The 22215-nt window shown below is 36.9% G+C and overlaps 1 protein-coding gene across 6 annotated transcripts in view; it reads left to right on the top strand.

Moving 5' to 3' along the window:
- PCDH17 (protocadherin 17) overlaps positions 1 to 22215 on the top strand; it is a 216830-nt gene that overhangs the window by 4611 nt on the left and 190004 nt on the right. Inside the window, exon 1 of one of the 6 annotated variants that reach the window (XM_063425951.1) lies at positions 7716 to 11157. The exons of 2 other annotated variants lie outside the window; for them this stretch is intronic. In XM_063425951.1, the coding sequence (XP_063282021.1) occupies positions 8671 to 11157 (2487 nt within the window). In that variant the 5' untranslated portion in view covers positions 7716 to 8670. Of the gene's footprint in view, positions 1 to 7715; positions 11158 to 22215 lie in introns of those variants that run through there. 3 more of the 6 variants (XM_063425948.1, XM_063425946.1, XM_063425950.1) reach the window with 3 other exon arrangements.

Raw genomic sequence — 22215 nt, 5'->3', positions numbered from 1 at the left:
TGGAGTGTGTTGTAGGTCCTCAGAGCACTGAGATGCTTGCAATGAAGTCGGTATTACAGGTTTACTTAAAACCCAGTAGCACTCTATATAAAATTGTTTATACACAATGTATTTTTTTTGCAAAATTTAGCCTGCTTTTCATATCACAGAGCACTGCACAAAATAAACGTCAGCCTGTTTTATGTACGTTTCTATGCTGAGTTGCATCAAAGAAGCCTTGTCATTTTTTATCCATATTTTCTATTTCATTCTGCAACTGGTGGGTGTTATTTAAAATGTCAAGCAGAGCAAGTAATGCTCCAGCGTGAACCACAATAATAGCATTAAAATGATAACGTACGTCTGACATGTGTGCCAGATGCATTTCAATCCCTAATTAAAATAAATGATAATAATAACAATAACACTTTTTGTGCATCAAACAGTATTGATCTTCCATGGAAATTGTTTATTAAGCAGTGATATGCGATTACAGAATTTTGACAATGTAAACTTGTTTTAAGCTGCCCTCTCTTGACACTTTAGCATGACAAATCACGAGGAGCTGTTTTTGTACGTTTGTATGTATGGGATAAATATATGTGTGTTGCGTTTTCTCACACACATATATATATATGTATATATATATATATATATATATATATATATATATATATATATATAAAGGAGCTTTAATTTGTATCTACAGCAGATAATGCATGATTAGGAGAACATAACTCATAAGCACTCATGATAATATGCATATCTTAACAATGCAATGTAAATCATAGCACAATATATTACTCTGCTCACCCTCCTCCTCTCCTACCTCTTAAGAGCTATCGATTTGAAAACTTGCATACTTTAGGAGATTAAACAATCTTACATCTCAATTAAAATGCCAGATTTCCGTCTTGGCAGCAGAATCCCAAGTATTCATATTTATTTGCACAGGTAAATGTAAAAATGTAGTTTGGATGTTCATTTTATTTTAAAATGTGAGGTCTCTCTCTTCCAATTAATTTGTGTTTTTACATATTTACTTATGTTTTTCATTTTTAGATATTCTTGACCACACATTTGTATAATATACTGAATGCAACCAGTACATCAAAAAATAAAAAAATAAAATATAAAAAGAAATAGCCAATAACATCTGTCTAATTTTAGAAAAATTTTGAGTCAAATCAGTACACGGTGTTTTGCTTTATATATAGCACTTTTTCATTAACCACTGTGCTTAAGATGATGAAGATAATTTGGGATGTGTGATATTCTGTTTGAGATGCAACAGAAACCAGCTAGGCATAATTTTTACACATGTAAAAAAATATATATTATTTGTGATAAAGTCAAACCCTAACCATTGGGTTTCCTCCCTGATAATAATTGAATCTACAGTATGAGACGTGTGACTTATTGATGATATTGATCTTTCCCCTTAGACTTATAGCTGTGATGGTGATATATTACCCCAGTGATGTTCCTCCTTATATGTGTAAACACTGTCATTCACTATATTTATCAACCCGTGATTGTACTTTGCCTCTGCTGCAGACACTAATATCACAGTAATGGGACAACTACCTTTGGGTGCCTTCTGTTTGGCACTCAAACTGTTAATAAATGAGAGATAGGTTTCTTATTGACATTGTGTGTTTCCCTATCCAGAAATATCCCTTCTTTCCTACGAGATTTGTTTTCTTCTGAAAAATGACCAAAAAAAAAAAATGCACTTTTAGGAAATCCATAAATATCATAGATTCTAATTTAAACAGTAATTATTAATGTGTTGAATTAGCAATGGAATCTAATTAAGAGTGTTTTGCTCATTTTTTTATTTGCTCAAAATGTGATATCCCTCCCTATCTGTTCTCTCTAATTCAACAGTTGCAAACTGTTTCTTAATTATACCCACTTTTCCGACAGAATCATATTTCACTACAGTCAGTTTGCAGAAAACCTAAATTCTCAGTAAATCACCCTAAACACCTACATACTAAACCAAATATTTCATTTTTTTTTTTATTAAATCCTGCTTAACACAATCCAGTTATTTCTTCTAAGAGATATATATTCTGTGTAGAAACTTATAACATATATATTTTTTATTCCAAAATAATGGAAAGCCCAAGGTTATTGTATGATGAAGTGAATGACAATTTCCTTAATTCACTCAAAAAGTGGAGAAAATAACACTACAATATTTAGCAAAATGTTTTTTTTTTCACGTTTGATACATAAATAAACAAGTGCATGAATAACTACCTATGTTACTTGACAATGGAAATAGTCTTAGTGTATAAAGATTGATTTGTATTGTAAAATATTACTGGAAGGACTGTTGAATGTTTATGGCGTGGTCTTTTTCAGCTTCAGGCTGATGGTATCTCCATTTGATATGTTGTATTTGCTATATTGTCAGTTGCGTGATATGAATAGACTGCAGTAGAAATCCTAGACGAAAGGAATATTATCATAACAATTGCAAAAAATAAATGGCCAATAAATTAGCACTTTTGCTATTAATCAACCATTGGGTTAATGACTTTTCAATTGCAGATTAATCTGCCTTTTAGTGAATTGATATGATTTCACTGTGCAAATGTCAAAGTGGTGTTGGTAACTGGTGTTTTTTGAAATACCAATTTTCTAGATCTCCTTGACACACAGATTTTTTTTTTATGATTGGTAAATACCAAGGAAATCTGTCTACGTATTATGATATATTGAAAATGATGGTCCATATCTTGCTTGTTTTATCGCTCCTTTACTTGGGTTGACAAAATGTCTGGTCCAAAGTAGGAATGAGAAACCTCATCTCCCATTGAAAAGAAACATACAAAAGAAATTATTTTTTAATAGTGTTTTTTTGGTCACTTCTACAAATGTGAGAATAGAAGTTTCCATACATTTTTATAGCTATCTGGGGACTTAGAGGATTTTTTTAAAATGTAAATCTACACAGTTAAGATTTAAAAGTTCCTAAAAAATTGGGGGGCGTTGTCTCTATCATTCCCAGTTACTCAATAGCTCGTATCAAATTACCATCAGTAGTGTAACATTTGGATCTCACATTTTATTTATATTTTATATCAAATGCATACAGTGTAATTTGAAATAATTTCGTAATAAAATATTTGTGTTGTTTGAACCAGTGATATCATACTAATTAGACTAATGAATTGCCTTAGTTAATATTTGAATTGTGCATGCCGTTTAACATTCAGAACTGCTCATAGACCTATTGCTGCTGATGAGGTTGGGTGGTTGCTGTCAGCATAAGCATATGCTCAAGCCAACCAGTAACAGCAGACGGTAAACATTTTACATTATTGTTTTTAGTAAGAGTGCCCTTTGTTGGTTCTATATAAAAATGACCACTTGCTTCAGGAAGCAGTAAAAGATTGCCACTCGACCAGAACATCATGCATGTATCACACAGAAGAATGGAGCTTACAAGCTGACAAATGTCATGTATCACTAGAAGCACATGCCATTTTATCCCCAGATTAAGAAAATCTGTTAAAGTTTATGTTAAATACATTGCCTTATACCCCAAAGTGATATATTATAAAACTATTCATAATAGCAATCTTTATTTACCTCCAAGTTTTAATTCCAGTGTTAATGGTATACGAGGTCTGTTGGGAAAGTATCCACCCATGTAGTACGAATAATAGAGATATTTAAGATTAAATTAAGCTACAAGATACAAGAAACATTGTACCAAGGATGCCACAGCCCCCTTCAAAGTAGACACCTTGGGACCTTACACAGTTCTCCCAGCATCTCTTCCACTGTTCAAAACACTCTATAAATTCCTTAGTTGATATTGCCATCAGCTGCCTCGTCATATTTACCGGAATCTCTTTGACGGTCTGAAATCTCTTCCCTTGCAAAGGTGATTTTTATCTTATGGTTCGGCGCTGGGCGCCAAATCTGGGCTGTAGGGAGGCTTAGCCACCTGAGTAATTTTATTTGCGCTGCACTCATTGCATCACCCCTAAAAAAAGCCTTCTGAATCATCGTAATAGTTTCCACGGAATGTTCGAGCTTAACACAAAATTTGAGGCAGATTCCTTGCACTACTCGCTTAGTAATTTTGAATGCAATGGCCAGCCAGCACAAAGGATCACTCAACAGCATCTAGCGCCCCCACTGACTATTACAGTAAAGTCGTCATTGTTCATGCATGCGCATTCCAGTTCACTCTCCTTGGTTGTCAGGTTACATCAATGTCGCTCACACCATTCTCGTTATATTAACAATGCCTAGATACTTTCTGGACAGAACTCGTATAATGATATGGTATGAACTGCTTTGCAGTCTTGCTGTAGTAAATGGATATATCATCAATAAGTGGATGTATGACACATTTCTTTTTAGATAGTCTACTTGCATTACTAGATTGCAGCAAGTGCATCATGGAAGCACAGGCATTGCCCACTTCACAGCAAGTGCATCATGGAAGCATAGGCATTGCCCACTTCACAGCAAGTGCATCATGGAAGCACAGGCATTGCCCACGTCACAGCAAGTGCATCATGAAAGCATAGGCATTGCCCACTTCACAGCAAGTGCATTATGGAAGCATAGGCATTGCCCACTTCCCAGCAAGTGCATCATGAAAGCATAGGCATTGCCCACTTCCCAGCAAGTGCAACATAGAAGCACAGGCATTGCCCACGTCACAGCAAGTGCATCATGAAAGCATAGGCATTGCCCACTTCACAGCAAGTGCATCATGGAAGCATAGGCATTGACCACTTCCCAGCAAGTGCATCATGAAAGCATAGGCATTGCCCACTTCCCAGCAAGTGCAACATGGAAGCACAGACATTGCCCACTTCACAGCAAGTGCATCATGAAAGCATAGGTATTGCCCACTTCACAGCAAGTGCATCATGAAAGCATGGACATTGCCCACTTCACAGGCACAAGTGGAATGTACCTTTCTATACTGACAGTACAGGTGTAAACATACACATAAACAATACAATACAATTGGATCTATACAATTGGTACAGATATGTATAGCAAAGCATATAAATTACATTTTCCGTTTGTTCAAATTTTGTCAATTATTTTTTAATAATCAATGCAATATAAGATGTTTGCTATAGTGATGTGACTCTACATTAGTGTAATATTTTGTTGATATTGGTTTTGACAACTGTCATTTTTATGAACAACAGCAAGACTGAATTGTGTTGTGGCTTTATACCACTTGGTATCTATCCAAACACATACTAATACAAACTTGTATGTTTGAGGGAAATAAATTATCTTTTTTTTTTTTTTTTGCAATTGCTAGTTGTAGTATTGTCACTTGCAAGGGACACGACAAAGTTCTATTATATTTACTTGCAATAATTTAAGCCTATATTATAGCCATTTATTGTCTCTGTGGCTGTGAAGCAGTCACATTGTTTAATCTTAATGTGTAAATAATGATACAAAAACACTATTGTTCCAGATTCAGTACAGTTACATAACATAATTTAAATATGTATTGTCATATGTGTTGTATTTTAGTAACATAAGAACTTCATTTTGTGTACTATGTTCAATAAACAAATAATGTAAGGAAATGACAATACATTTTGCACTATATATAAATGAGCCACGTTTCTTATCTTGCTGGAGTAAATAGATTTTTCCAGTAATGGTCAAATAAAAGATTTGTTCTTTATGAATTAACCAAATGGGAAATAGAGTGCAAAATGTAGGACGCTGGTTTTCAAAGGCAATTTAGTTATTAAAAATAATACTTTATATTAATAATCCAATGAATACACTAAATCTCTGATAGGCAAGAGATCTTTTATTTAATAGCAAGTGTTAGAAAATTAAATTTCTGTCTTTTAAAACAATCACTGCATCAATAAACAGAAGAAAGGAGAAGAGGCTGATTTGGTCATGCACATTAAACTTTATGATAGAAAATTAATTGCTTTCTCTCCTAACCCCAGAATCCAAATCTTAAAGCACAACGCAGGGTCAGACTGCAAACATACATACGTTCTACTGTCAGAAAGGCCACCTGAGTATTTATCTGCACTGCATTATAGGTCTACTACCACTCAGTTTTAAAGAGGTTAAACAGTTGATGCAACCTTGGAATTGAAATTGATCTAACCCTGCTCAGGGCTTGTATGCAGTTGATTTCGATGAAAGTCAGGACTAGATTTAAGGGTAGCTGGAGACGAATGAAGAATAAATTGTAAAATGTTATTTGAAATGAAAATATCTGGCCCTTACATGGTAGCAAACTATCACTACCATGGTGGAGCAATTTAATTAGCTTTAAAATAGAGATCAAGGAAAACCTAATAGAAAATCGTGTATTGATCGTGTATATCTATATGGGGCATCATATATTTGGCACACACTTGATCCACATGCTAACCATTAGGTAGCTGGATACGAATTCACCCATATTCCGCACGTTATTCATGTATATTTTCATACGTGCAGCTTGCCAAATGAGAATATCGAAAAATAGTAGATTTACATAGGTATAGTGCTAGAACCTTTCATTGATATATCTTACTTTAAAACCATATCTAAACTCTCTGAAATGTAAAATAAATTATATCCAGTGAACAGGCAGTGTGCAGCTAATTAAACATGCAATACATTTAACACAATTTGCAAGTTATTATCAAACAGGTTCTACAAAATGAAACCTTTGTATTGTTAAGAGAACGCCAGTAGGTGGCAGTAACAAGCTGATCTTTAAATTTGGACTTTCTCAAACTAGAAAAAAAAAGAAAAAGAAAAAAAAAAAGAAAGAAAGAAAAAGAAGAAATTAAGTCAGTCAAAGAGAAGAACTGAGAGTGAAGGTTGGCGTATGGCAAATGGAGGATCACAGGATTTAAGACACCTCTAAACTGTTGAATTTGAGCAACTTACAATATGCTGCAAAGCTTTTTCATAACACAAATCTAATGTATCGCAGTGCAAAGTCTACTGAAGGCAGTGACTGAACGACTGAAGTACCAGCGGAGGCAAATACAAAGGATGCAGCAGATTGCAGAATTAACTGCGTTGTCTCTAGGATTTAAAGAACAACAACAACAACAACAAAAAAGAAACAAAAAATGGCTTGTGGAAAGAAACCAACACATCTTCATTGATTCGGGAATCCTATCTCTCGTGGGTTTCTTATCCTGAACACGACTTATTATTTTACATACGAGCTCACTGGCATTTCCATGCTCAGAAGCTGAAGAGAATTAATAATCCCCTGGATTGTTGGATAGCTGTGTTTTGTAGATTCTCTGCCTCTCTGTTGCAAGGACACTAGTGTAAGTAAGACCGATTCAATCCTCCTTTACTTCACGACTGGAAATGTATGCATATTCATATACATAGAGAGAGATTGTTTAGGTTTTGTACAGCAGCATGTCGAGCTGTGAAGGAGACTATGTAAGATACACAGCTAATTGCTTTGAGAACGATGCAGCAGAGTCTCTGTAGGTACAGTCAGATCTTCTTTTGTATGCAAGCTCTCAAAATGCCGAATGATCTAAATAGTTTGTCATTGTACCTGTTCGTCTGTGAAGGAAAATAAAGGAGAAAACATTATTATTCTTAATATATTTAGGGAATAATCATCTTGAAAAAGCACCAACCATTGCTGAAGCTGCTCTAATGTGGAGTCCATTGAGACACGGTAGCTATTGATTGCATGTTCATGTATATCATGCACAGCAATAATTGTATAGTCATATCAACATTTGAAAATCTGGATTTTCTGAATTCTGTTTTTTGGTTTTTTTTCGTAATCAATTGCGTGCCGAAGACTATAGGGAGGAAGTGATAAGACAGCAATGTTCGTCAAAAATGAAAGCAAAGCAATTGAGAAAACCTTGCAATGAATGCAGCAACTGTTCTCTATTCAACTGTGATTCTTTTTTCCGTTTTATAATCTGTGCATCCAGCCATGGTTTGCCCGTTGATTTGTTCCAGACTACAGAATGAAAACTGGAATTCAACTGAATACAATTGTCAGTTGTAAGCTGATGTGGCTACTGGCCTTACTGAAAAAAAGCCCAAGTGTGAAATGACTGAATCCAAGCTGTGATTGTAATACTTTGCAATTGATGATCAACTTTGATAGGTCTTTGCAGTTTGGATTTTTCCCAGATAATCTGCAAATCCCTGCATTATTTAATATTCATGAATATCTGCTTGAGAAAAAAAGAATGTGAAGGAAAATAGAAAAAAAGACAATTTCTTTTAGACGACAGCTGGCAGCCAATCTATGATTAGATGTTTAAATTCAGAAGCTGTTTTAAAGATTATAACATGGTTTTGACTAATAACGATCTACTGAAAGTACTGGACATCTTTTAATTCAGCTTTGGACACTGTCAATAGGCTAGCCGTCTTGATTGTTTTATGTAATGACCTATTTAAAATATAATTCACACTCTGCTTCCAAGTTGAACAGCAGATTGAAGTATGTCTAATCTTCTCTGGAAAAGATAATTATCAGCTGTTTTTATAGCTCTGGAGATAGGAAAGGGTGATTTTCTTGGAAACAGAAATCAATCTTCTAATACAGTCTCACTCAACTTTATCCTCATATCGAACTAATTAACACCGACTTATCTTTATAGTATCACTATTTTTCCTTTCTTTCTTGTTTTGGGACATTACTTATAATTGCAAAATTAGCAAATGTGCAAACAAATGTCCTCTGGGATGTACCTTTCTATTTATTTTGTATACTCCATTTGGGGTCTTTCTCAAGCTTTAAGAACATTAAATTATACAATTTCAGAAGAACGAGGAGCAAGGGCTGTTATTGGCAATATTAACAATGACGCTCACCTAGACTTACCAGAGAAAGGGAAGAAAACTAATTTTAGAGTGTTGGAGAATTCTGCCCCACAGTTGCTGGGCGTGGATCAGGATAATGGGCTGTTGTACACAAAACAGCGCATTGACCGGGAGACACTATGCCGCAAAAGTCCTAAGTGTCTGATTTCCCTAGAGGTTTTTGCGAATGATAAAGAGATATGTATGATTAAAGTGGAAATATTGGACATTAATGATAATCCGCCTACTTTTCCGTCTGAGCAGATTGATATTGATATTTCAGAAAATGCATCACCTGGAACACGGTTTCCCCTGACAACAGCACAAGATCCAGATTTAGGAGATAATGACTTGAAAAATTACATGATTATGCAGGGTGATTCTAGTTTGTTTTCTTTGGATATAAAATCCAGAAGTGATGGTACAAAAGTTCCTGAACTTGTTATTCAAAAATCCCTAGACAGAGAGGAGCAGTCTCATCACAAACTCATTTTGATTGCTGTTGACGGAGGTAATCCTCCCAAATCAGCCACTATGCTAATAAATGTCAAAGTTATAGATTCCAACGACAACAGTCCAGTTTTTGAAGCAAAATCTTATACTGTGGATATTGCAGAAAATTCACCTTTAGGTAAAGTTATTATTGATCTTAATGCTACCGATGCAGATGAAGGCTTGAATGGGGAAATTATGTACTCATTTAGTGGCTACGCTTCAGATCGAGTCTGGGAACTTTTCTCAATTGACTCTAAAAGTGGTTTGATACAAGTAAAAGGCAACTTAGATTATGAAGAAAATGGGCTCATTGAAATTGATGTACAGGCAGAAGATCAAGGGCCCAATCCTATACCTGTGCACTGCAAAATAACCGTTAAGGTTACTGACAAAAATGATAATAGTCCATCAATTAGTTTTGTATCAGTTCGTCCAGGAGCAATTAGCGAGGCCTCTCTCCCTGATACAGTCATTGCATTAGTCAGAGTTACTGATAAAGACTCTGGGAAAAATGGACAATTGCAGTGCAGAGTTCTTGGCAACGTACCTTTCAAGCTTGAAGATAATTATGACAATTTCTATACTGTTGTAACAAGCAGGCCCCTTGATCGTGAGATACAAGATGAATACAACGTAACCATAATTGCCAGAGATAATGGCAGCCCTCCTCTTAATTCCACAATATCTTTCATTGTAAAAATTTTGGATGAAAATGACAACCCACCGCGTTTCTCTAAAGCTATGTATGTGTTGAAGGTTTCAGCAAACAACATTCCTGGGGAGTATTTAGCGACTGTCTTGGCACATGATCCAGATTTAGGGCAGAATGGTACTGTTTCTTACTCAATCCTTCCATCATATATTGATGGTGTTTCGGTGTACACTTATGTGTCTGTAAATCCCACAAATGGAGCAATTTATGCTCTTAGGACTTTCTATTATGAACTTACAAAATATTTTGAATTTAAAGTTCTTGCAAAAGATTTAGGTTTCCCTCCTTTAGAAAGTAATACAACCGTTAAAGTGGTTATACTAGATGTTAATAATAATGCACCAGTCATTGTTTTGCCGACATTGCAGAATGATACAGCAGAGATCCATGTACCTCGAAATGTTGGCATGGGACACATTGTAAGCACAGTAAAAGCAATGGATATTGATTTTGGAGAAAGTGGCCGACTGACATATGAAATTCTCCATGGGAATGAAGACCATCTCTTTGACCTAGATCCTGTAACCGGAGAGATAAGGCTTCTAAATCCCTATTGGGAGGATATCACTCCTGTAGTAGAGCTGATTGTCAAAGTAACAGACAATGGAAAACCATCACTTTCAACCATAGCAAAGCTCGTATTAAAAACAGATGCTGCCTGTTTTCCAGAAGGAGAGACAAGTTTGTCTGAAGACCACAAGGACTGGGATGTTTATTTACCTGTTATTATTACTCTAATCACCATTTCTATTTTACTGCTTGCTGCAATGGTCACCATTATTGTTAAGTGCAAAAAGGAAAGTAAAGAATTAGGCCTATACAACAGAAAAGCAGAACCGCCGTATGTGAAAAGAAAAAAGAAAAAACTCAACAAAAATGACATAATGTTGGTGCAGAGTGAGGTAGAAGAAAGGCATGCAATGAATGTCGTGAGTAGTCCATCACTTGTGACATCACCAATGTATTTTGATTATCAAACCAGCTTGCCCCTGAGTTCTTCCCATTCAGAAGTGATGTATCTGAAGCCAACCTCTGATAATCTGACTGTTGCCCATGGAAATGTAGGATGTCAGAGCACTTTGACAGGAGCAGTTGTGAATGACGTTGAGAGCACTTCAACATGGATAGCGATACCACAGGTAGGGTTATTTCAACACTTTGGATGTCGTTGTTTCGTCAAAGATTACAAGTTTACATGTGCCTTACTAATGAAGAGTTCTTGTGAAATACCTTAGGTTATTTCATTAATTACCCATACAAAGTGAAAAACATGTACTGTCACTTCATTAAAAAAAGAGCATCAAATTATTTAATTAATTAAGGCATGGTTTATAATTACCTACCTGACATGATTCTGACATGGATGGTACTCATGTTAAATAGTGTGGATCTGTCACATAAAACATTTATTTATTTATTTTAATTAAAGCAGCACTCGTACCACTGTAAACACTACAGCCTGCTGTAGTGAATATGGTGGCAGGAGTCTCCTAATACTGTCCCACATTTATGTGTCAAACTGTTTTCAAATGATTCGATAATGACAGTGGGTTCCTTGTATATCTGTGGTACTACTCCTCACTAGAGATATCGCTAAAGCAGATATATCTCCCCTTCTTTATTAGCAATATCAATTCCAATTGTCTTTAGACAGAATTCAGTTGCTTGGAGCTATCAACTGACATTCTCAACTGGTGAAGTTTGAAAAACGTAGACAAAATTAATATTGCTAATGAGAACTTTTCTGCAGTGAAATCTCAAATGAGGTGGAGGACTCACAGTTAGTGCCAAACTGTTCAAAACAGTTTGACACATAAGCATGAGATGATGTCAAGGAACTAAATGGACACTCCAGACCCCTAAAGCACTTTAGCTTACTGAAAAGCGTTATGTGTGAAGAGTGTGTCCTATTTTTTCATGTTGGAAATAGTGCAGATTTCAATAGAAATAGACATTTAAATAAATTATACTGGTTACACTCCCTTGGCTTTTCAAGTAGACAACTTGTCCTGATACTTCCAAGCTTGGTTAACTTATTTGCACTTGACTCAAGAGGCATCAATTGCCTAGAACACCTGCTTTTCAAAGACTTCTCATTGAGCTGCTTTGGCAATATGTGATTTGACAGCCACAGAAAGTCTTGGCAGGGTTAGAAGGGGAAGGCTTGCAAAGGCTGCAAGCAAGATGTATGATGGTTTTACAAGCTGTTTTTAGATATAAATCCAATGAAAAAAATTATTAATTGCATTATTAATTGCATGCAAGTTTTCATTTGGAATATATCTAAGCAACAGTGATTGTAGTTGTTCTAATGAGTACAGACAGTCCCTGCATGCATTTTCATGCAAACACTGTCTTTTCACTCCTTAGATGGCCGCTGGAGGTGCTTCCTGGGGCAGTGCATGGGGACGCTGAACTTTCCTCGTAGAGATGCATTGACTCAATGTATCTCTATGAGGTGATACTAAATGGCCTGGCCAGCATTTAACCCCGCCCCCACCCCGCTTCCTTGGTGATCTCAGCCAATCCCATACTTTCCCTATGGGATTGGCTGAGGTCATCAATTCTGATGATGTCAGCCAAAGAGGCAGATCAGGGGCAAGGCCAGCACCATTGGACCCGCGCAGCACTGGATAATAGTGTTTTAACCATTTGTAAGCGGGATGAGGAATGTCAATACATGCATGTGTTCCTGTCTCTATAGTGTTGCTTTAGCATAAACCATTCCCAAATGCATTGAATGTATCCAACAACACAGAGATACATGATGCATTAAATGTAAAGTTTAGAAATATATACTCACCTTATCTCCAATCCAGTGCCACCGTTTTCTTAGTTTGGGTGTAACTCTCTACACTTTACACTTCCCCATGCAGGGCAAACCCCCTAGCTTTTTTGCTAGTATGATGGTGTCTGAATGGTGTCTTCACTATATACATTCCTATAATCCCTAGCTACAGCGTTACCATAGCAACCACTGCACGTGTGTGAACATTAGAAGGACCTAATGTCATTCTTGTCTGTCAATCCTTCGGCATAGAATCTATGACAAAGATTTGACTGGCAAGTGGTAGAAAGACCTACTTTTTAAATTGCTGTTTTTTTCCATATATATATTTTTGCTAGCAAATCTGCTAACACAATTGATAGATGAAATGTTATGCTCTTTCAAAAAAGCAAAAGTTGTAAGTACAATGACAGGTATCTATTAAAAATCCACAAAATCTGTGGATTACAATGTCAAACATCAAAATGTATTCTATAGACTGTAAAATTACCTGCTAATATATATCAGTGGGATATGTAATATTTTATTTTCTGCCGGTTTATAGAAAATTTCAGATGCATATTTTTTCTTTCTTTTTAGCATAAATTTGACAGGAAAGTTTTAGTTGATTTCATAAGCAAATGATAACTATTTTTTAATGAACATGTAATTTAGAATAAGGCTATGTATTTTACTTATACAGACAAATGTTTGAAAAAGTTAATGACATGTGAAATGTTCAATATTTTAATTTAAAAATGTATTTGTTTTGTTTTTACTGGAATTCTTACCCTGTTTTTATTTATATATTTGTATTATTTGAAAAGAAGTCAAGCAAAACATAAAAAAAATCACCAGACAAATAAGTCATGATACAATGATATCAACAGGTTACGACATTGCAGAAGTACAGTGTTTTTGCAGGTTTTATAAAGGCAAAACACAAATACAAGGAAAAATAACACAAAAACAGGGATGTATAAACAAAAGAAGGATAAGTATTGTCATTTTTGTTACTCACCCATACACAGCATAACTACCAAAAAAGGGGTACGTCAATGTAAAAGAATGACAGAGAGCTTGAGTTCAAAGTAGGGACTGACATGAATTAGCATTGAAGGTGTACATTTGATATCATTTTGACTATCACAATATATAGAAAATGTTCTACAATTAAACTACAATCATAATTGAACAATAGCAGCATATTAACATGTTTATAACAAAACATTTTTTTAAAATATCAGTTACCTTTTAATATTAGGTGTCAACACCCCTGTGATAAAACTTAGACTCTATATGTTGTTACAAACAAGCGAAATAAAAATAAGGGCTGGTCGATATTATATCTAAGCAAACATGTGACACTGAAAATACAAATGAAAATATCAAATACCATATGTTACCAATGCATTAATGTCGCATTAAGACTTCATATAAGTGGTTTGTATGTTTTAACTGATAATACTATTTATTTTTTTAAAGCATGGTGAAATGGCAAAACCTTTCTCCTCTTTTATTATTTTATGTTTTATCACCCACTCTATCCTGCATAATTTCTTAAATAGATATATCAAGTCAAAGCATTTCTAAAACAAACATTACAAGGTGGAGTTGTGCATGGGGTGAGGATAGTGTTGATTAGAAGGATCTACTGATTAAAGAATGATGCCACTGTTGAAAAATACCCTGCACATTTGTTGGAAATGGTATGTTGATTATGAGATTCATGATATTTTACCCCTGGCCAAGGAGTATCCGTTTCTTAATCTGAAACATACAGATTGAGAGAAAAGCCTTTCTTTTTCATATGTAATCACTATCTTGTTATACATATATTAATCTATTAATATATTGAACTAGTGCGCAAACAGGGTAGGCATTGCTTCTATGTTCCTCTAAACTAAAGTATATATATATATGTATTACTTTAGCTGAAAAGCTGACATTATGTAGCATTTAGCTAATTATTATTATCAGTATTTAAGTAGAGCTGCTATAAACACTGTTCGAGTGAATAAAAAAAAGACAAGTGCAAAAGAGAAAAAGAACAGCAGAATGGTTTTCTTTGGGGTTTTTTTTTAATGACATTTTTAAAACTTTTTTTAAAGTCTTTGGTTCAGTGTTGTTAGAGCTTCCAGGGGCAGGGAACTGACAATTTAATATAATGAGATTGCCTCTTCTTGTTTTGATTTACATACACTCTCATTGCTCATATTGCTTAACTCATTTGAGATGGTGATTTTTTGGTGAATATTCAAAATTCTAGAAGTAAAATAGTTTACTATAAATGAACAATGGCTAACCTTTGGCTTGTCAGCTGCTATTTACAACTGTACCATGACGGCTGGCTCAGCATCATGGCAACCATAGTTGACAACAGCTGGCGTGCCAAAGGTTAGTTATTATTCCGATATTGTAGATATAATAATTAGATGTCTGGTGATTAAGCCAGCTTCAGAATTCAGTATGTGTGTAGTTTTCAGTGAACAACTAGTTTAAAGAGTGCTAAATTATATGTCTAGTTATTGGTGGTGCCACGTTTGTTGTTATAATAGCAATGCATGTCATCTGGCAGCTGCAGGTTAAAAAGGGAGCGGGGCATTGGCTGCCTCTAATAGATGAGTTGTACCCCCCTCCCAAAGCTGCTGTGCTGTTTTAGCAACAGTTAACTGCTTGAAGCAACAGTCACACATAGCTGCCTTAGAATATATTACAACATGTAGCACAAATAAAGTTGTTTTGACAATATTAAACAACTCCTCGTGATGAGTAAATATATGCTTGATTAATAGCACTGATTATACCAGTGGGCTGTATGTACTTCATTGATTTTTATACACAAAGGTTCAAGGGATACTCTATGCACCAAAACAACCAAAGTTCAATGAAGCCATTTTAGATTTATAAATTGCTGCAGTCTCACTTCTCTTATCGCTCTGCTCTAATCTTAGCCATTTAGGAGTTAAAGGACAACTGTCACTTCAAAACTAATTTTTTTATATAATAATGATTTTTTGTCACGTTTTGAAAGGAATTTTATTTTTCTAAAATAATTCTATGTAAACAAATGTACATAGCACATTTTGTGTAATGACAGCAGAGTGTATTTATCTTTCATATTTTTCCAATATATTAATTAGGCAAGAAATCTTAAAATAGAATCCACAAGGTAGGGTTGTATCATTAGTAAACGTTGTTTGATTCAGCAGCACACTTGAGTGTAAAATTATCAAAGTGTCTTATTTTGATACATGTGTATACTGTACATACTATGTCAGCGAGGTCAATGATGGAGTATAAACCTTCTACTTTATAATAGCATGTCTTCTAGACGTATAGGCAGAGTGCCAAAGTCTATTAATTCAGTCTTGTAATACAATTTTTTTGGTGCATGATCTTGCTTTTAAGACAAGTCTAACTTACAAACAAACAAAAATAATTTATAATTCTATTGAATAAATAAAGATAGTTAAATAATTAATCAGAAAGCAGATATATTAAGGAGGATCGAGTACATTTAATGATGCTATATAATATACTATTACCTAATTAAAATTACACTATAGTCACCAGAACAACTACAGCTTAATGTAGTTATTCTGGTGAGTATACTCATTTAGAGAAAAGGCAGTGTTTACATTGCCCCTAGGGACACCTCCAAGTGGCCACTCCTCAGATGGCCACTGGAGGCGCTTCCTGGCTTAGTGATGCACAGTAGGTAGCAGTGCCGTTCAGCGTCTCCACACTCTGCATGAGGACGCTGAATTTTCCTCATAGAGATGCATTGATTCAAAGCATTGGCCCCGCCCCTTGTCGATTTTAGACATCATAAGAATCAGAAATTCTGATGATGTCACCAAGGGGGCAGGGCTAGCACCAGCAGACCTGCACGGTGCTGGAAATAAGGTGAGTTTTATTAACTTTTAAGAGGGATAAGGGGATGGCAAGCCACCTAAATGGTTGGTTTAGCCCTTTATGGTCAGGAACACGTTTGTGTTCCTGACCGTATAGTGTTCCTTTAAGACTTTACGTAACTGTCATGCTCTACTGTTAGGGAAATATATAATAAGATATTACTTTTTCAACCTTCCGTGTGGTATTTTGTGTATTCACCATTCTTGGGTTCTCTACCAAAAGCCTGGGAGTCTGAGGGCTCTGCATGTACCGTATATACTCGAGTATAAGCCAAGTTTTTCAGCACATTTTTTGTGCTGAAAAACCCCAACTCGGCTTATACTCGAGTCAATAGTCTGTATTATGGCAATTTGCATTGCCATAATACAGACTGGGGCTGTGGGGGCTGGCAGAGAGTTTACTTACCTATCCTGCAGCTCCTGTCAGCTCCCTTCTCCTCCGCGGCGTCAGTTCAGCACCTCGGTCAGCTCCCAGTGTAAGTCTCGCGAGAGCCGCGGCTCTCGCGAGACTTAGAGTGTGAGCTGACAGAAGAGCTGAACTCACGCCGCGGAGGAGAAGGGAGCTGACAGGAGCTGCAGGACAGGTAAGTAAACTCTCTGCCAGCCCCTCTCTCCCCCCCACTGAACTGCCAATGCTGGACCACCAGGGAAGGAGAGCCCCCCTCCCTGCCATATATCAAGCAGGGAGGGGGGACGAAAAAAATATATATTAATAATAATAATTAAATTAAATAATAATAAAAAATAATAATAATGAAATTAAATAAAAAATAATAATAAATAATAATAAAAAAATTATAATAATGAAATTAAATGAAAAATAATAATAAATAATAATAAAAAAAATTAAAAAAATTAAAACAAATTGCCCACCCCCCACCAAGGCTCTGCAACACACACACACACACACACACTGCACTCATACACACACTGCATTCATACACACACACACTGCACTCATACACACACACTGCACTCATACACACACACTGCATTCATACACACACTGCACTCATACACACACACTGCATTCATACACACACTGCATTCATACACACACTGCATTCATACACACACACTGCATTCATACACACACACACACTGCACTCGTACACACACTGCATTCATACACACGCTGCACTCATACATACACGTTGCACTCATACACACACTGCATTCATACACTCACACTGCATTCATACACACACACTGCATTCATTATACATACACTGTAAATAAATATTCAATTAATATATTTTTTTAGGATATAATTTTATTTAGAAATTTACCAGTAGCTGCTGCATTTCCCACCCTAGTCTTATACTCGAGTCAATAAGTTTTCCCAGTTTTTTGGGGTAAAATTAGGGGCCTTGGCTTATATTCAGGTCGGCTTATACTCGAGTATATACGGTATCTTAACTTATCTTAACTGCACTCTTCTGGTTTACTGCCCCAAATACTCTTATCAAAACTGGGACAGCTTCCTTCTTATTTCCACATCTTCCATAGCTCCTCTTTCAGCCCTTGGTGTGAGCACACCTGCTCCTTCATCTTGATGTTATGGTCACTGGGCACTGCCACATCCACAACCACTGCAGTTTTCCATTCCTTGTCTACCACCACAATGTTGGGTTGGTTTGGACAGTATTTGCTTGCCTTTTAAAGGCAAAAACTAACAATAAGCAAATTCTGAGAACATAAAAAAGCTTAGAGAAAGCTTGGACTTTGGTTATCCTCGCTGAGGTCTCAAAAAGGTTTTTGCTCGCTTGTGCTATTACAAAGAGAAATAGCAAATAGCATTTGCATATCCTACTGATTCCTCCCATAAGGGCAGTCCAGAAACGAAATGCTGGCAAATTCTATCTCTATGGGAGATACAGCAACCCCAGGCAACTGTTTCATCCTTTTTTGGGGGTGAGGTGTAAATGATAATACTCTGGACACATTGAGCACAGGGCCCACATCTGGATTACCCTTTTTGTAGAAAATTGCATTGCAATAAAAACAAAGAATGTGAGATCCCTAAGAACAGAAAAAATCTTAGAGAACCTCAGTAGCTTGCCCTTCGGTTAGTCCCTACTCAGATCTCACAAATGTTTTTGCTCACTTGTACCATTACAAACAGAACCTATACCATTTACATATCATACTGTTCCTACCCATAAGGGTGCACAACTAAAATGTCAGCAAGTTCTCCCTGCAGGGAAGATTCATCAACCCTAGACAATCGTTTTGGTCTTCTTGGGCCTTGTTAGCGAGGTGCAGCTGCTACTACTGTAGACACCGTGAGCTTGGGGTCCACGTCAGAATTACCCTTTTTGCTTAGGAAGATTTCCAGCAAATTGCATATTAACAAAAACTAAGATAATCCGGGGTTGCTTCATCTTTCATTCAAAGAGATCTTGCCGGTATTTCGGTTCTGGACTGACCTTATGGGTTTGGTCAGACTAAAGTGCAATGGTATAGGTTTACTCTGTAATGGCACAGGTTCACTCTGTAATGGCACAAGTGAGCATATTCTCTGTTTTTGTTGCATCATTTTATAACCAAAAGAGCACAGACATAGAATAGGTGAACCCGACCTATGGGTTAGCAAATCCCCAGAGTTTCACTGTGTACTTGAATAGAAGGTCAAAGCACTCAAAAGATATTTATGGTGCAGAATAATTTAATAGGAAAATTAAGCCAAAGTGACAACATTTCAGCCACCAACATGAAAGGTTATAGTTGGTAGCTGTAATGTTGTCATTTTAGCTTGATGTTTCTATTAAGTCTGTAACTTGTAAGATATTTTGAGTATATTTGGACCTTCTATTCAAGTACACAGTATTTGCTTGTAAGTTTGGATCTGATAGTCCAACAGGATCTTAGCCTTGTGATTCTCAGCTACCCTTTTTGTCATCTTCTAGGCCCATATTCTGATCAGATATTTCCTTTAACAATACCAGCGACTTTTGCATCTTAGTCTGTGCTATCCCTACTATCATCATGCGCCTAGCTACTATACATCGGATTATCTCTGAGGTCACCTTAAAAAGTCTGCACTTTGCATCATCTCTCGTGTGGTAGATCTATTGAGTGGTGCTGGGTACCTGTTCCTGTGCTGCTAGGATTAGTACCTTAATGCTGTCTTTCAGTCCTGCATTTTCCAACCACTGGTAGGATGTGAGCCACTTCCACTATCTGCCAATGGTAAAACACCACGGAGGGGTTTGTCTTGGCATGGAATCTGCATCCCTTATTTGTTGTGTCCAACATTCCTTTAGCGGTTAATTTTTGGAAGCCTTCTTTGCTTTTTTTGGGGTCAGATTTAGCAGATTAGTTTCTGACCAAAGATGACTTAAAGTTGGCTACTCCCATACAGCAAGGATAAGCCTGGAGTTGGACTGAAAGGATGTGTTTAGCCATATGTATGTATTATTATATTACAAGTATACACAAAGGCTATAACACACGTAGTCTTTAATTTTTAATTATAATAAAAATCAAGCCAGTTTTCCTTTACTATTTGAAATGACATTGTTGTTTATCACTAAATCTAGTAACAACTAAATTATAATTGGATCGGCTAAAGATTTCAGTATGCTTTTGATTTTTAGCTTGTCTAAAATATAAACACACTAGTTTCAATCCTTATATTATTTATACAATTGAGCTGTCAACACATATTTCCAATTGTAGAAACTAAATTGACTTATTCAGCATTACAAAATTGGTTATTTTATGTCAAGACACGGAGGCTCATATTGCTTAACCCTTTCTTTACTGTCCACCAATAGCAGCAAAGTATATTAACAGTAAGAAAGAACAGTAACCATAGAGATAGGACACTCCCATATCCAGTCCCAGTATAATAGGCAGCACCTCCTCCTCCAATTCCTCTTTCTTTGCTGCTACCAGACAGATAAGTACCTCACAAATTATTTTTCTCTGCTGACATTTTGTACTATTCACTGGTTAATGTATGATTGTATTTTGTATTTATTTGACCTTCTGTTGTATACCTTGTTTGAGCCCAGGGTCCCAGACCTTCCCTGTCCGGCTTTATCCTGCTCTACCTTCTCTGATTCCCTTGGTATCGCTCTAAACTTTTCCTCCATTACTCTGCCGGTCTGCCTGTCTTCTCTCCTATTGCTGCATTCAAATTTTCTATGCGAACGCCTGACTGCATTCACCTGTTTGATGTGAACCAGTCTGCCTGCTTATTCTCCTATTGCTGCATTCGAATTTTTCATTCGAATGCTGGATTCACCTGTTTGATGTGAACCAGTCTGCCTGCCTATTCTCCTATTGCTGCATTCGAATTTTTCATTCGAATGCTGGATTCACCTGTTTTATGTGTTCCCCCCGGCGGCCATTTTCTATCAGTCACTTTGGCGCTCTTTTTCCCTCCGTTCTCCTTATCTGCCGGTCTGGACCCTGGTGAGCTCCCTCCTTTTTCCTCTGTTTACACTGCCTAGCCTGGGGTGATTAACTCCTGCTAGTTGCATCCTCCACATATTTAGCAGCTCTATTTTCTATTCACTACTCAGTATATATTTTGGTTGTCTCCCTATATATTATACTGCATATTCCCTGCATATATATATATATATATATATATATATATATATATATATTATTTGGACCTGACCTTAGCCTCAGTTAATATTATTATGCCTAAACCTAAAGGGTCTGTATCCCCTCTTTCCCCTGAGGATAGGGATGTACCCCAAGCGCTGGCTGACCCTATCTCTGCCAGCTCTGGCCCCCCTTCTTCTGCGGGCGACCCTATGTCGGTGCCGGATGATGCCCAGGCCTTAGCACTGCAACGTTCAGTCACAGACGCCATTATGGCTGCCATGGGCTCAATGTCCGCAACCCTGTCTCAGACTATTTCTCAGGCTTTGTTGGCACAACCTGTACCCGCAGAAGCGTCTGCCATACCTACACGCTTAGCGCATCCCTCTGTAAACCTCCCAGGGGGCGACTCTAGAAAGGCTAAGGCCAAATCTAAACACCTGATCCCTCCCGCCTCCAGAACCACCAAGACTGGTGTGAAAATAGCCATCCAAGATAGCGTGCCTGTGTCACGCAAAAGAGCCTTTCCGCGCCAGGCAGAATGGGCGCGGCACTGGAAATGTGCCAGAGCACTTACAGAGAGCGACTCCGACTCAGAAATCGGGTCTTGTGAGGAGGCTATTGATGAGTCCGGGGATGACTCTAAGAACGAGTCGGACGGGCAGGACACTGACCCATTTGCCCCTACCCTACCGCGGGTTCGACTCTCATGGACCCGGCTGGAGAACCTATGTTTGACCCAGATGCTCTCCATCACCCGAGGTCGGCAGAATGGCTCCCAGCCGACCATGTAGCAAAATATCTTGAGAACTGGGTTAGGCGCCCTCTTAGCAAGACGGCGCGCAACAAGCTCAGGGCAGAATGCCCTAGACCCCTTATCCCTAATAAAGTCTGCGAGACACCTATTGTAGACCCTAAAATGACGCAGTTTCTTGCAAAGATGGGTTGGAATC

This window comes from Pelobates fuscus, chromosome 1, assembly GCF_036172605.1.
Source record: "Pelobates fuscus isolate aPelFus1 chromosome 1, aPelFus1.pri, whole genome shotgun sequence".
Taxonomy (NCBI): domain Eukaryota; kingdom Metazoa; phylum Chordata; class Amphibia; order Anura; family Pelobatidae; genus Pelobates; species Pelobates fuscus.
This window is presented reverse-complemented; position numbering and strand designations above follow the sequence as displayed.